The 16,000-nt window shown below is 35.4% G+C and overlaps 1 protein-coding gene across 1 annotated transcript; it reads left to right on the top strand.

Annotated features, from left to right (window-relative positions):
* Positions 1 to 2,097: 2,097 nt before the first annotated feature.
* LOC149676402 (E3 SUMO-protein ligase ZBED1-like) lies at positions 2,098 to 4,242 on the top strand. Its single transcript, XM_089838719.1, has 3 exons — positions 2,098 to 2,205; positions 2,498 to 3,859; positions 4,084 to 4,242. Exons 1-3 carry the CDS (start codon positions 2,098 to 2,100, stop codon positions 4,240 to 4,242), a joined length of 1,629 nt encoding a protein of 542 aa, XP_089694845.1.
* Positions 4,243 to 16,000: the final 11,758 nt, after the last annotated feature.

Genomic DNA, 16,000 nt, shown 5'->3' with positions numbered 1-16,000 from the left:
GAACTGCCACTTAATTTAACATTACGCTAAATTTATCTTTGCCACTTTTTAATTTGCAGTCTTCCTAATACAAAACAATAAAGATAATCTACCTAATCTCACTAACACTCTTGTAAAAAACAAAAAGGAGTTTTGGTTTTAATATCTATATTTCAGTATAAAAGAAAAACTAAAACTAAACTCGGTAGGATTGCACTTTATCTAACTAACTCAACTAACAGCGGTTTCTGACTAATTAGACCACGGGGAGTTCGAAAAAATAGTAAAAAAATTCTAAATCCGCCGCAAGTTGGTCAAAAAATTTTCTGCATGTATTTACCATAACCCCGGGCCCCGAGAATTCCAGAAAAACCAAACTCCGTCGTCTGCAGCCGAGCTCGATCTTACCAAATGGACCCGCGACGAAAATAGTGTTACAGCTTATTCTAGATCTTACTAAGAAAAGGTAAATCTACAAAAATTATGAGATTTGTGCTAATAATATTTGAAAAGGTGGATTTTAATTGAGAAAAAAATTAGGAAAAGGTCTCATTTTATTTGAGTTGTAAAAGAAGTAAGCATCAAAATTTTAAAAAAGCGGATTTTAGTTGAGAACTATTTCAGAAAAGGTTGCATTCTATTAGGGTTGTAAATGAAGTAATCAGGCCAGGCAGCGCCACCACCGCGAGTAGGCAATAATAAATAAAGCCGGCTATGGTTAGTTGGTTACTCAGAGTAGACTCAGAGTTCAGACCATAAGTATGAGTATTGAGTAGACTTGTTTTCGTTTGAGTAATGAGTATTGAGTATAGCATTGAGGAGAATCAGAGACAGAGACTGAGTCATTGTCAGAGTCAGAGACGACTCAGTCAGCGAGATAGGTAACACAGAGCCCGAGCTTTAGGCGGTGCGAGTCCGAGTGACGGGAACCGGGAAGAACCGCTGCAGCCGGGCGGCGGTCGGCGTGCATCACAATTCTAAGCCTTAGCTTAGCTAAGCGAAGTTTATGGTATGCTCTTTGTTTGTTAATGTTAGAAACTTCGCGCAACGCGCGCCAAGTATTAACCAACAATTTCGGGCCTCGGAGTCTCGGACCTTGGTCTTTTCGCTAGTCTGTGAAACTGTGACTGTGTGACAGCCTAATGGGTGACGGTAAGTCCTATATATTTTCTAGTTTGGTTTGGTATTATAGTGCAACTGATTAACCTTTCAGATCTAGTCCTTAAACTTCCCCAAGTGCTTCCCAAATTAACGTATCGACTCAAGACAATGTCGTCTTGGACTGTTTATTTAACTTTCCAAGTCCAACCTCCATTAATATTGCTCTCTTAAGTCAGTCAGGTATATCCTGCATTTCTGCTTTCGTCCCTGACTCCCTTCTCGTTGCCGTTGGTAAAGTTGATTCAATGAGAGGTGAGACCAAGTCCTTTTTTTGTAGTTTGGTCTTCTAGGGCTTGAGTTAACCTTTCAGATCTAGTCCATACAGAACCATGACCATAAGCTTGTCCAAGTGCTTCCCAAAGTGACATATCAACTCAAGACAATGTCATCTTGAACTGTTTTTTAACTTTTTAAGATATATCCTGCAATTCTGCTTTCGTCCTTTCTCCGCTTCTCGTTGCCGTCGGTAACTCAATAACTGTTGATTTAATAAGAGGTGAGACCAAGTCCTTTTTTTGTAGTTTGGTCTTCTAGGGCTTGAGTTAACCTTTCAGATCTAGTCCATACAGAACCATGACCATAGACTTGTCCAGGTGCTTCTCAAAGTGACATATCCAATCAAGGCAATGTCATCTTTTTACTTTTTTAGTTCAACCTCCACTATTATTGTACTCTTTAGTCAGTCAGTAATATATCCTGCATTTCTGCTTTCGTCCCTTCTCGTTGCCAGTGGTAACTGTTTATTCAATAAGAGGTGAGATAGACTAAGCCTGTTGTTTATTCCAGTTTGTTCTGCTAATGATTGAGTTGCCATTACAGAGATTATCTAGTCCATCATGATCATATACTTCTACATGTTCCAAGCTATGACGATTTTTATTTTCAAGTCAATCAACATGACTATCTTTAAATCCACACCATGACAATCTTTAAATATAAGTCCACACCTTAGCTCTCATGCCCATTGATATCCCATCTACCGTCTACGTCTTTATGTCATACGCTTTGGAGCTTGAGGTCAACAAGCTGCTACTTGGAGATCAGCAAGTCCTCTCCAAAATTCATGTATTGTAATTTTTTAATTTAGTTCACAAGCAAGTTAGCAAGATTATTTAGTTCTCTAATTTTATAGCTCTTAAGTTAAATGTAGACTGTAGGTTGCTTTACTTTCCCAAATTATTTTTTTTTCAAAATGGCCCCCATTAAGCGAAAAAGTGTAGTATGGGATCACTTCACTAAACAAACTAAAAGTATGGCAACATGTAATTATTGTGACAAACTAGTTTCATCATCTGGTAATACAAGTAATTTATTAAAACATTTACGAACAAATCATAATTTAACGGTTGAAACCAAGACTGACAAGCCTCACCAGGTAGTAGAAAACAACCTTAATGTACCTTCAACTGAAAATCCAAATCTACCGTTGCAAATTTTAACTTCTGAACCAAGCATTAGCACATTTTCAGCTGAATCAAACCATAGCCGTAGTGAAGAATCAAACTCAGACTTAATATCAAAGACACAGCTCACATTAACTGAAACTTTAAAGAGAAGAGCAGCTTTCAATTTGGGAGGAAATAAAAATTTAGAAATCAATGATGCTATTCAGTTCATGGTAGCTCGAGACCTACTGCCATTGAATGTTGTAGAAGGAGAGGGGTTTCTTCATTTAATGAAAGTTCTAGTTCCCCGTTTTAAAGTTCCATGTAGGAAAACTATCACGGCAGGTTTAGATTTAAAGTACAAGAAATTGATGGAAGTTCGAAAATCTGAAATAAGTTCCATAGACTATGTCGCATTAACTACTGATATTTGGTCTGAGAGTTGCTCCAACGCCTCTTTTATTGGCATTACTATTCACTACATTTGTGAGGAAAAGCATCGGTCCCACAATTTGACGGTTGATCAATTCCCAGGTAGCCACACTTCAGATAATATTGCGCTTAAACTAACTGAAATTTTATCTGATTATGGCATTTCCTTACTAAAAGTGGTAGCTTGCGTAACCGACAATGGATCAAATATTGTTAAAGCCGTAAGAGATCGCTTCGGCGAATTTAAACATTTACCATGCTTTGCCCATACGTTAAACCTGGTTGCTCAAGAAGTGTTATCCGTTGCCAAACCCATGGTTTTAGTCAAAAAAGTGAAAGCACTAGTACATTTTTTTAAGTCTAGCCCTTTAGCTACTTCAAATTTAAATGATGCACAGGTAAAATCAGGAAATGACACTATTTTAAAACTTTTGCAAGAGGTACCAACTCGTTGGAATTCTTGCTATTCAATGATTGATCGTTATATCACACTTCATGAATGTGTTATTGTGGCTTCGTCTAAAAGTAGGCAAGCACCCCCAACTATATCAACATCTGAAATGGATGAATTATTAGAATTGAAATCTCTTTTGGCACCTTTATTTGAGGTAACATCAGAGATTTCCTCAGAAAAGCATACGACGCTTTCGAAAGTGATTCCATTAACTAAGTGTTTAAAATTATGCATTTCACGACAAGACTGTAAAACAGAGTGTGGTGCTTCATTGAAAGCAAAACTTTTAGAACAAATTGAAAGACGATTTGGTAATGTAGAACTAAATGAACTAATTGCATGTGCAACGCTTCTTGATCCCAGGTTTATGAAAAGCTCTTTTGAAGCACCATTGGCGGTTGCTAAGATGTTGAGTAAAATAGACAAGACAATTGAAATAAACTCACTCGTAAATGAAACTGAATAATATCAAGCACCTAAACCTGTATCTTCTTCCCAAAGCATTTGGGATTTTCATGACAGTTTAGTTCAAAAATCTAAAGACAACTTGGACGGTTCCTCTGATCAGTATGACCCGTCTTTAAAACAATATTTGAGCCTTCCATTGCTTGACAGAAAAAGTTGTCCTGTAAAGTTTTGGTCTAAATATAAATTAATATGGTTGCATTAAAGTTTTTGACAATTCCCGCTACTTCTGTACCAGCAGAAAGGTTGTTTTCTCGTGCCGGAAATATCATGTCAGGGAAACGCAAAAGTTTAACTGGAGAACATTTGAAGAGTTTAACTTTCTTGTGTTCCTTTAGTCAAAAGGAATGGGAGGACGCTCAGTGAACTTCTATTTTACCTTAAACTTGCTTTAATTATATTTTGCTGTTAAGCTACAGTTAGATATTTTATGGGATTGGCCCTTTGGGACAACTTAAGTTTTTCTCTAGTAGGTTTCTATTAACATTTTCACAACCTTTCTGGGGGGCCATTTTCAAATAGCCATAGCACCCTTACTACGTTAGCTTAATTAACCAGTATTTGTTCTAATAACTAAATTAACTATTAGCCTTATTATTTAAATTGATTGCTACAAAGTCGTGTTTTGACTTGGTTAGCTCAACCGATATAATTATACAAAAGTGCATTTTCTGTGATTTAAAGTTGATCTCAATACAGAAATTTTTCTAATTTGTTGTGACAAAAAAATATTAGTTCTAATAACTATTAGCGTTGTTATTTAAATTAGAAGACACAAAGTTGTATTTTAGCTCAACCGATATAATTTTGGTGATACAAGTGTATTTTCTGTGATTTAAAGTTGACCCCAATTCCAAAGTTTTCCTAATTTTTTGTGACAAAAATATTAGTTCTAATAACTACTAACATTACTATTTAAATTTAATGAAACAAAAATGTACTTTTGTTTGGTTAGCTCAAACAATACTATTATAATGAAAAAAAGTGTATTTTCTGTGATTTAAAGCTGATCTCAATTCCGAAAATTTTAAAATTTTGTGACAAAAAAAATACTTGATATTTTTTTGACAAAAAATATTAGTTCTAATAACTATTAGTGTTGTTATTTATATTGAATGACACAAAGTTGTATTTTCACTTGGCTAGCTCAACCGATATAATTTTAATGATACAAAAGTGTATTTGCTGTGATTTAAAGTTGACCTCAATTCCAAAGTTTTTCTAATTTTTGTGACAAAACAATGCCTGATGTTCTAATAACTTCTAACATTACTATATGAATTGAATGAAAAAACTGTATTTTCACTTGGTTAGCTCAACCAATATTATTATAATGAAACAAAAGTGTATTTTCTGTGATTTAAAGCTGATCTCAATTCCGAAGATTTTAAAATTTTGTTAAAATAAAATATCTGATTTTTTGAGACAAAAATACAGGGCTGATACTGAGTCACTTTTTTCACTAAAAGTTACTATTTTTGAAATTGGTTACTTAAAGTTCCTTTTTTTGAATTTTGGTTACTAAAAGTTGACTAATTTAAAATTTGATAGGCCATCTCTTAAAAAAATATGTTTTCCTTATAATTTCCGAGTGAATGAAGGGTGAAAAAACTAAAAAGCAATTTTTTTAAACGATCAGACATTTATTCCCATCGAGGTAGCCGTATTATTTCCAGCCCCTTTAAAAATCTGCCGACTTTGATCGAGTAGGCTGTGGTTTGACTGAAGTGTGGCTGAGCTGCCTGTGTGATCGAATGGGCTATGCTGCAGCTGAAGGACCAGCCGCGCCCGCCAGCGCGTTACCGTAGCCAGGGGGCCGCGGCCGTTTAGTACGTTTTTCGGCTTTCGCGCAGTCTGCTATTTTTTCAAGAGCGGTTCTAGTTACAGAATGGTTAATTTTTATAAGGTTAAAGGCTAATTTAAATTAAAAATATAGTTAAAGAATTAAAATTTCATTTATCTGGTTAGTATTAAACACCTCTGTGTACAATTTTAAACTGAGTTTTACTTCAATTGTGCATGTTAAATATTTAATATTAAGTTACTATTAAGTTACTATTTAGTTACTTTTTTCAAAGTAGTTGGTTACTATTTCAACTAAAATTCAGGCAAGCTTTGAGTATCAGCCCTGAAAATAAGATTATTTATTATTATTTACGTAATCAATTGGGCAATTCAATTACCAAGTAGTATTTTGTGTTATCAAAACTTATTTCGTATAAACAGACAGCTGATGCATGTTGATGTTTACAAACTTAGTTTCACGATGGGCACATTTTCGAGTTTTCGACAGGCTTAGGATCTTGAAAGGCTTGGTTGATTCAATTAGTGGTTATATATTGAATTATTTTATGGTAGAAAAATCGACTATAGGTAACTTAAGGTAAGTGATGCTTCGTTAGTCGCTACAAATTTTGAATCTGTATCAGTTGATCAGACTCAGTGACAAAGTCGTTTAGAGGCTGATAGGGTTAGTTTTTTATTAGTATTAAGTATGAAAATGTTTTGTAATAGTTTTCCAACCAAAAGATTTTCTAATAGTGTTATTTTGTCTAATAGGTGGCGCTTTCGTCACTTAAAAAAATACTCGATACCAAAAAGTATCTTACTTCCTCATTTGCGATACCCCACTTAGTAGCATTACTCTCGAACTTGTGGGCATTTGGGTAGCAAATGATTGATATTAGTGATGCAGATGGCTTTTCCGGGTTCGTATGGCAGGCTCTATAAAAATTAGAAGCGGCAATCCTACCTGCCCGAAAATGATTCCATATTTTGCTTTTGCTTTGCAGTTTACTATTTTCCTGAACCTTCTGGGCTTGTTCATAGGTAAAGTCAATGTTTTATGAGATCATGCAAAGATAGTCCCTTGGTTTTTTCATCAAAGAGCTCCGTTAAAAGTTTAGGGAAAGCCTGGTTAATACATTTAGGAATATATTCCGCCTGGTAATTGCGATTAGTACTGAACTACGATGCCTTCATACCATGACGAAATAATTTGTATGCATGTCTTTCATGTTCAGCGTTAGTCGCCATTGGTACTGAGTTTTGAACCAATATACAAAATTTTGGTTTGTATGAGTTATCACTAAAAGAACAGTGCATATCTTCCGCGGTATCTTTGGGGTTAACAACTGAGTCCAAATGTTTTCTTCTTGCTGCAAACATTCATTTCGGAAATGGGCACGTACAGAACATCCCTCATGACGGGGACTGACCAATATGCTTTAACCCCAGTAACGGTTGTTTTTTCCCGAAATCTAACCGCATATTCTACGTAAAAAAGTAAGGCTGCAACGTGGGAGCAACTTTCGTATAACCCAGCCATACAATTGCAATGTCCACTGGTTATGGACGCGTTAATGGCATTGACAATTACCCACGGTTTAAGCGGTGGCTCATTTAATCTTTGAGAGTGCATAACCTAGGGAGAATAAATACGGTGAATAACAGTTCACTTTAAGAAAAAACCAACTTCTAAGTACTTACAGTGCCTTTGATAAGTCTGTGAGTATCGAGCGGCTTCACCATTACCTCTCTTACAAACCCGCTAACAAATTGGTTATAACCCGTTAAACTCTTGTAATTTTCAATTGCTCCTTACTATAGGGCGATATAGCTTCGATAAAATAGCTATAAATATCAGAAAATGAAACCGGTGGCAGGTATCTCGATTTACATATTAGAACTGAAAAATAGCTTTTAGGTTTTATCGATTCACATGGGTATACGGACTAAACCCTTCCAAGACAAAGAACCCAAGACATAATCTCCCATTACTGAAATTGTACAAAATCCCCCATCCCCAGACAAAATCCTCGGTTGTTAACCCTATCCGAGAAAAGTGAAAAATCCCCCGATAATTATCCCCATCATAGAAAAAATACAATATCAATATAATCCGAAACACTTCAGCAATCCGGTAGTGCAAAAGATCAGGCGTTGGACTATTTCTAATTAATTCGTTGACTTTCATTCACTTCAAGGGAAAAAATAAGTTCAACCACTAAAAGAACACTTGTGGGAGTTTTAGAATTACTCATACCATTCACGGGGTCTCAGAAAACTCTTTGCCAAATTTCAACCTTATGTTTTGGATAAAGAATGCGCTCGAAGAAATTTGTTTTCACGCTATAGGATAGGCAACTCCCCTATCTCCGAGAGCAGCTAATTCGGTATATACTCTATTTTCAGCTTCGGTTGTTAGGACGATCAAAGCTAGGTCTCTATGTTATGTAGCTTTGTGCGTGCTGACAAGAGACGAAGAAAAAAAAGGATTATAAATATCCGCTAGATTTTTATCTCAAATGCACGGACCTGTAGGCTTTAGTTTCAAATACGTGCATAGTCGTATGTAATCCATTGGTGGGTCCTTCAAACATTATCAAGGAACGTTGTGCTATTAAAAATAGCGAAAATTATTTCTTGAGAATCCCAAAAGATTTAGAAACGTAATAAATATTTATAATACTAACTCTAACATCCTTCTCTAACAGTCTAAATTAGTATTACTTGAAATTTTAAAAGTCACTGGCTCGACTTTGAAGTCGACACTCGACAGTCGAGGCACTTCAACTTTTTTCGAAGCCTACTAGAATTTCCGCCCATACATTTGAGCTAAAACTCGCAGATATTTTAAATCCAGAGAATCATTATTTTCTTCGTCTCTTGTCATCACGAACAAAGCTACGTTACATAGAGACTCAGCTTTGCGCGTGCTGACAACCCAAGCTGAATCATATTATACAGAATAAGCTGTAGTCAGAAATAGGGGAGTTGCCTATCCTATAGCGTGAAAACAAATTTCCTCACGCGAATTCTTTATCCATGCTCCTATGGTACCCGGAAGTAGGATTAAAACCCTTGGAAGGAAAAACAGACTGAGATCCGCCTTTTTACATAAATAGAAATTGATTTTTAACATTTTTAGCGGTAGAACTTTTGGTAAACATTATATTTTACGATATTATTACAATATTTACATAGAAATATACGAAAAGGTTTCCTCTAAAATAGCGATAATAGCGCTTATTAAAAATTATAATATTTCAAAAATGCTAAAAGCATTTAATTGTATGACCAACACCTTTTTTCAAACACCTAAAGAAATATAGTGGGTACTGAGTCGGGGAAATCCTTAAATATTACCACGCGTACTTTTAAATCCCGCCAAGCATTTTGGATCGCTTGTAACAAGCTAACACCATTAATGACGTTGACATGTTTCATACTTTGTGCTATTTCCGCCCTAAGGGTCTGAATTCGGTTCATTATTTGATATCACAGCTTTTTGAAGACCATTTCATCACCTAATCGAGAAATTATGAAAGGCAACATATAAATTCTATTATTTGAGTTGTAAAAAAATGGCATTCATTAACTTCCGTTTTAAAACTTTTACCCTACTAAACCGCATTGAGCCTTTCGAGTGCTTGAGTGGTCAGTCTTGACGTGAGTATTGGAGTCAAAATGGTAGTGCATGAAGGTAAATTTGCCGTTGGGAAACCTTTCCAAAACGCTAGGAGCTGGACATAAAAAATGCAGTGTTTTGTTCTTCGATTTGAACCAAACACACAAGAATTCACCGCCAAGACGCACCGCTGGTGGAAAAATGCCCGCTGTGTTGCACCGTGGCGTTATAAAGATCATTAAAGAGCGTCTAAAAAACACTAAATAGTAATGGGCATAAATTGGTGCACATCCATCCTCTAAAAAATTACTTGCCCATCGTGTCCGACGACGGAACGTTTATCATCCGTAAAGACTACACATTCTCACTGCTCGAGTGTCTAATTTAGATACACTGTTCCAAATTGAAGCCTCTTCAGACTTTTAGTGAAAAGAAACTTCACGTTTCGTAAGTGCCTCGCGAAGCGTTCAAAAAGACCCTGTCTCGCCAAAGTTCATCTTCCAGTTTTATCACCATTCAATGCCTAGTAGAGCTTGGGAGGTTTACGAAAACCAGGGGTATTGGTCACATTATTAGACCGATAACTTCGCATTTACATCATGTAAAAACTTTAATTTGTTTTGTGTAATTTTTTAGAGTATGTTTAGATCTATTTTTAGATTTGAAATTTTTTTTCTTGTATTATAAATATCGTAATAATTACATCTAACTGGTATTTATTGGTTTCAGTGGAAAGGTGTCCACACATGTAAATACTGAAATAATAACTGGCGATGTCAACTGGTTTTTCATTGATCAAGTTTTAATAAAAAAAGCATTAAATATGATCGTATAGTTCTTTTAAAATTCATTACACAAGTTGTCCTGTGATCTTATTTAAAACCTAATTACTTCCAATAACTGAAATGGCGACATTAAACTGCACGCAAACCTCTATCGCGTTTTTAGCAAAAGTAAATAAACCGTCAAAAGTATACTACAACCGGAAACAATACTCGAAAACCAACAAATCAAACCCGTGTCCTAAAGTATTCTCTAAACCATTTATTACTCAAACTTGAAAGACACCACTAATCTAAGACAACAAGTTTAATTTTAAACACGAAATTTTAATTTAAATCACATGGACGCCTACGTAAACCTCAGAAACTTGTATGCTTAACATCTATAGTTACAATTTGACTGATAATCTACTCCGAGTCCAAACAGCTTTACCTAGAGGTATGAAATTTTGCTGGGACGGTACTCAAAGGCAGTAGGCGGGCTCTTAGATTTTTTTCAATTCCTTATCATCTTGAAAAATGGCGGCGTCTACGTGTTTCAACCGAATCTATAACATTTAAAACACTGGTTCCCAATTTCCGTAAGACTGACTTCATGTCTTTTGAAGCTCGATTTTCCACCTTCGTTAAAAATGGCGGCCTGAAATGTAATAATATATCTCGATGGGCAACGCCGGTTGTTTTTTTTTCTACTCTGTTAATACTAAAGATTCAAGATGGATTTTTTATTCTAAATAGTCAAGTTGGAATTCTCCTAAATATTCAAGATGAATTCTTTTCTAAATATTCATGATATGAAAATTGAATTGAATAATTTCAGTAAAACTTCGTCTGCGAAAAAATACATAAATAAAATAAAATTTCTATCCGAACAACCTTGGAGAAGCTTCAACCTTTGACAGGGCAAGAAAAGGGTATTTAACTCTATACATGGGCGCCCGTTAAATTTCTCATTTCAAGTAAAAAATCCAAGACGTCTTAGATAATTGTGTAAATCTAAGTGTCCCTCTATCCATATAGATTATGAAACGTAAACTTTAAACTACAAAAGAATAATATCAAATTATTCTAGGGGAAATAGTCAAGGTTAATAATGGAAGCAGACTCAATTTATTTTTTTGCCAAATTAACGATAGAAAAATTGAGATACTAAATTCTCAATGTCACAAACCAAGGCGCTTACCGACTATATTATAGCAGGAAAAGTATAGGCTATTGAGTCTGATTGTTTTCCGATGATCATTGAAACTGCTCTACTCTAAGCTAAAAAATATATAGAGCAACCTTCATACGCTGAAACACGACACAATTGCAAACGCTGTGATTTTTATCGTTTGTAGGGCCTCTCTCTCTTTTTTGCTCTATGTTCCAAAAACAGCCATAATTTTCAAAAAACCAAATTCTTAATAAGTAAAGTTTAAAAGGATAGTTATCACGTTTAAAATGTGCTGGGAATAAGAAAACTTGCAGAGTAAAGCCAAGAAAGCGGGAAATACGTTAAAATTATCCACGTCGTAAAATATTTTCATGTCATAAGAACTTGCGAATAATTTAAGCTGTATATATATATTATTATAATTCAAACCATTCTCATCCACTTTGAATTGAACAATATGTCTTCTCAACCATCCTCATGAATTTTCCGTCGAAATATTATTCCCACAATATTATTTTCAGATCATTTCTCAACATCCAATTCTTAGGCGTCCAAAAATTGATTACCGAACGTCAAATAAGTTCTGTTACACCTGTATTTTAGTCATGCCACCTATTTTGCTCCTTAAACCTTCTCAAAGAATATTCTTGAAACACTGTCCATCATCCAATACCGCGGCTCGTCCAACTTTTAATACCAATTCAACACATAATGCCGTGTGCCGTAAAATATCCGTCAAAAGAATTATCCCCAAATATCCACCCACTGTATAAGCAACTAGTAAATTATAAAAAATCTTTAAACATATCCAAATCTCTAAATATTTAGACGTTTACAAACCGCCACCAACAACCCTCCATTTCCGAAGACTGAGTCTAATTCATAAGTTCCCATTTCTCATATGTCAGTGTGGTACTAAAAATTCTTGGGTTGGAACATCTTGTTTTTCTAATCGTAATGTTTTACTACTGAGCTAAGTTGATATAGAAGAAATAAATAATCGTTAGGCTTATTTGCTATTGTTTTGAACATCACGTTTTTTGTCATAACTTTTGATTTTCTGAACCGATTTACAATTTGAAAACAGTTTCGGATTCTACGTGACAAGACGCGATAGCATTGTTAATCCATTTGAAGCATTATTTCGTAACGTCATTATCGGGGGGCTTTACTATTTCCGCTATGGCTAACGTCCTATTAGCCCCACAGTGTCATTTGTAATTTTAAAATAATCTTGAGAAGGCAACCTATCTAGAAAGTCCTATTTTGTTACTCTAGCTCAAATAGGAACAAAATGGCAGCCAAATGAAAATGTCCAGAAACTTTTGTCGGGGACTGTACAAGTAACGCCAACAATGTAGAAAGGGGGATTGTATACCAAAATCCCCCCAGCCAAAATCCCCCCGGCCAAAATCCCCCCATTTAACCCAATGCGACAAAATCCCCCCAATGTAGGACAAAATCCCCCCAAATCATTATAACAAGACAAAATCCCCCCAATGTAGGACAAAATCCCCCCAAATCATTATAACAAGACAAAATCCCCCCAAATCATTATAACAAGACAAAATCCCCCCAAATCATTATAACAAGACAAAATCCCCCCAAATCATTATAACAAGACAAAATCCCCCCAAATCATTATAACAAGACAAAATGCCCCAAATCATTATAACAAGACAAAATGCCCCCAAATCATTATAACAAGACAAAATCCCCCAACGAAAATCCTCTGAGAAATATATAACAGTAGTTTCAAATATAAGTAGTTTGTTTTATTTCACATTTCACATTTTTCGGCGACACAGCTTGCGGTGTCGCATTCGACCGAACGTAGCCAAAAGGTGCGATTTTATTATAGTCCCATTGGACCGAAATTCTATTGAACTGGAAGAAGACATACTGTGTAGTTTTGCATTAAATATATTTTTAATTAATAGGAAAATCTTTTGGAAAAGGTGGCAGCTAATTAATAGGAGAATATTTTAGAAAAAATGGTAGCTAATTAAAACGAGAATATTTTGGAAAAGGTGGTAGCTAATTAAAAGGAGAATATTTTGGAAAATGTGGCAGCTAATTAGTAGGAGAATGTTTTGGAAAAGGTTGCAGCTAATTAAAAGGAGAATATTTTGGAAAAGGTGGTAGCTAATTAAAAGGAGAATGTTTTTGAAAAGGTGGTAGCTAATTAAAAGGAGAATGTTTTGGAAAAGGTGGTAGCTAATTAAAAGGAGAATATTTTGGAAAATGTGGCAGCTAATTAGTAGGAGAATATTTTGGAAAAGGTTGCAGCTAATTAGTAGGAGAATATTTTGGAAAAGGTTGCAGCTAATTAATAGGAGAATGGTTTGGAAAAGGTGGTAGCTAATTAAAAGGAGAATGTTTTGGAAAATGTGGTAGCTAATTAAAAGGAGAATATTTTGGAAAAGGTGGTAGCTAATTAAAAGGAGAATATTTTGGAAAATGTGGCAGCTAACTAGGAGAATATTTTGGAAAAAGTTGCAGCTAATTAATAGGAGAATAGTTTAGAAAAGGTGGCAGCTAATTAATAGAAAAATCTTTTGGAAAAGGTGGCAGCTAATTGATAGGAGAATGTTTTGGAAAAGGTGGTAGCTATTTAAAGGGAGAATATTTTGGAAAAGGTGGTAGCTAATTAAAAGGAGCATATTTTGGAAAAAGGTGTCAACGAATTATTTGAACCTAACCTAACCTAACCTAACCTAAACTAAACTAAACTAAACTATCCTAACCTAACCTAACCTAACCGTTAAACATAATTTGGAGGATTTTGTCCATTAAATATGATTTGGGGGGATTTTGTCCATTATATATGATTTGGGGGGATTTTGTCCATTAAATATGATTTGGGAGGATTTTGTCCATTAAATATGATTTGGGGGGATTTTGTCCATTAAATATGATTTGGGAGGATTTTGTCCATTAAATATGATTTGGGGGGATTTTGTCCATTAAATATGATTTGGGGGGATTTTGTCCATCACGTAGGAGTTTTGGGGGGATTTTGTCCGTTACTTATGATTTGGGGGGATTTTGTCCGGGGGGATTTTGTCTGGGGGGATTTTGGGTCACACCCAGAAAGGGGTGGTGACGTTTCAAATTCTAAAGTACGAAGAGGGAAATTGCAGTGCAACCTTTACTTCATAGTCGCGACATTGGAAATGTAGCATTTCGTAGTACGAAATTAAATGTATGAATTCATGCAACACCCTGCTTTGGAATCCACTTTAAAAATTTACATTTTCCTTTCGAATTATGTCAAAGTTCGCTTGGTCTTTTTAGACAGAGTATTTCAAATATTCATTATTGATCCCTCAGCACGTACTCCCTTCAAAATAATTAATTTCATGATAAAATGTATTCGGAAAATGTAATTGTTCTTGAAAAAGCGTAGATATGTAATTTTTTCAATTAATTTAGACTAGGAATAGATCGATTAACAGTAAATACAGTTGATTGAATTTAATATTTTTTAAGGATTAAATGGATAAAAATAACTAAAAAAATTGCAATATCTGAAACTTCAGCCAATTGATAAACCTCACACATATCGTTTGTTTTTTTCGGTCTTGGTCCACACCAAGACGTTTTTTATAATCTATTTAGTCTTTAGTTTCTACATAGGTAAAAAACTTATTCCTAAGTTTCCAACCGAGTAAAGCTTAGCTTAATTGTTAAGCTTAAAATAGTACGAAAATTTACATACGATCTCCGACTGCCGCGGAAAAAGTTGAAATACAAAGCGCGTTAACCAACAGCAAAGAGATGATCAAAGTTTTGGCTCCCATTTTTAAGCAGCAAGTCGTCGTGAAGTAACTGGAAGTAAAGTTGAGTTTAGAAGTTGAATATTCGAAGCTTGTGAGAGCAGGATATGCTTGCTTTGGTGCGATGTTGGCCGTTTTATACAAAAATTTCTGGCAGACTTCAGTGTGCTTCTCATCAACGACAAGACACGTTTATTTTTGGATATCCTTTCGGCTCTCTCATTGGTTGTCACGAATTTTAACAGAACGCCTGATTGGTTGAATATTTTCAGAGATGAGGCCCAAACACTCGACCCTCTAATTCTTGACCTATAAAGTTTTCCCTGTTTTTGGTTCTAGTAATAGTAATAAAAGTTGACTTTCGCTTTTGGTTTAACACTCCCGATGAGCTGTTGGTTCGGTTATGGCGGGAGGATTTTTGTGGCGCGAAATGGAGCGCGTGTCGCCGGAATACACAAGTAATTGTCACAAGTACGCGTTAAAGCACAATTGGTAATTGTCAGTCGTAACGAGTCCTGGCAAGCTCGCCACTTTATGTAACCGTAAATTGTAAACGTAGGAAAGGGGGCCTAATTTCACGGCTCACAAAGATAATTAAATAAAAACTAGCAATTCAAGAAGTTCCCAGGTTACCCTTTTAAAGGACTTATTGTCCATGACTAACTAACTTATATTTACCAAATGATCCATTGGGAAGAAAACGCCGTGGTAATTGAAATAGTACTTTTATTTAAACAAAACAAAACACGTTTAAACTTGACCGTGGTTACAAAAGACTGACTGCTCGCAACTGACAACTGACTGCCGATGCGAACACTGAGTAGACTGCTGCCCGACGACTCTTTACAGATTGTAGGCGGGGCTTTTTATCCCCGCGAAAAACGTTTTTTTAACAGGGTTGACAGCAGTGGCGCTTAAGGCGCCACTTCGGGACAATTTAACATTATACAAAATTTAGTGTAAAAATATAAATTGAGTAAAGCAGACGACGCGGTTT

The sequence above is a fragment of the Phalangium opilio genome, unplaced genomic scaffold (genome assembly GCF_054372755.1).
Source record: "Phalangium opilio isolate 3A_F unplaced genomic scaffold, DU_Popi_V2 ptg000046l_1, whole genome shotgun sequence".
NCBI classification, from domain to species: domain Eukaryota; kingdom Metazoa; phylum Arthropoda; class Arachnida; order Opiliones; family Phalangiidae; genus Phalangium; species Phalangium opilio.
This window is presented reverse-complemented; position numbering and strand designations above follow the sequence as displayed.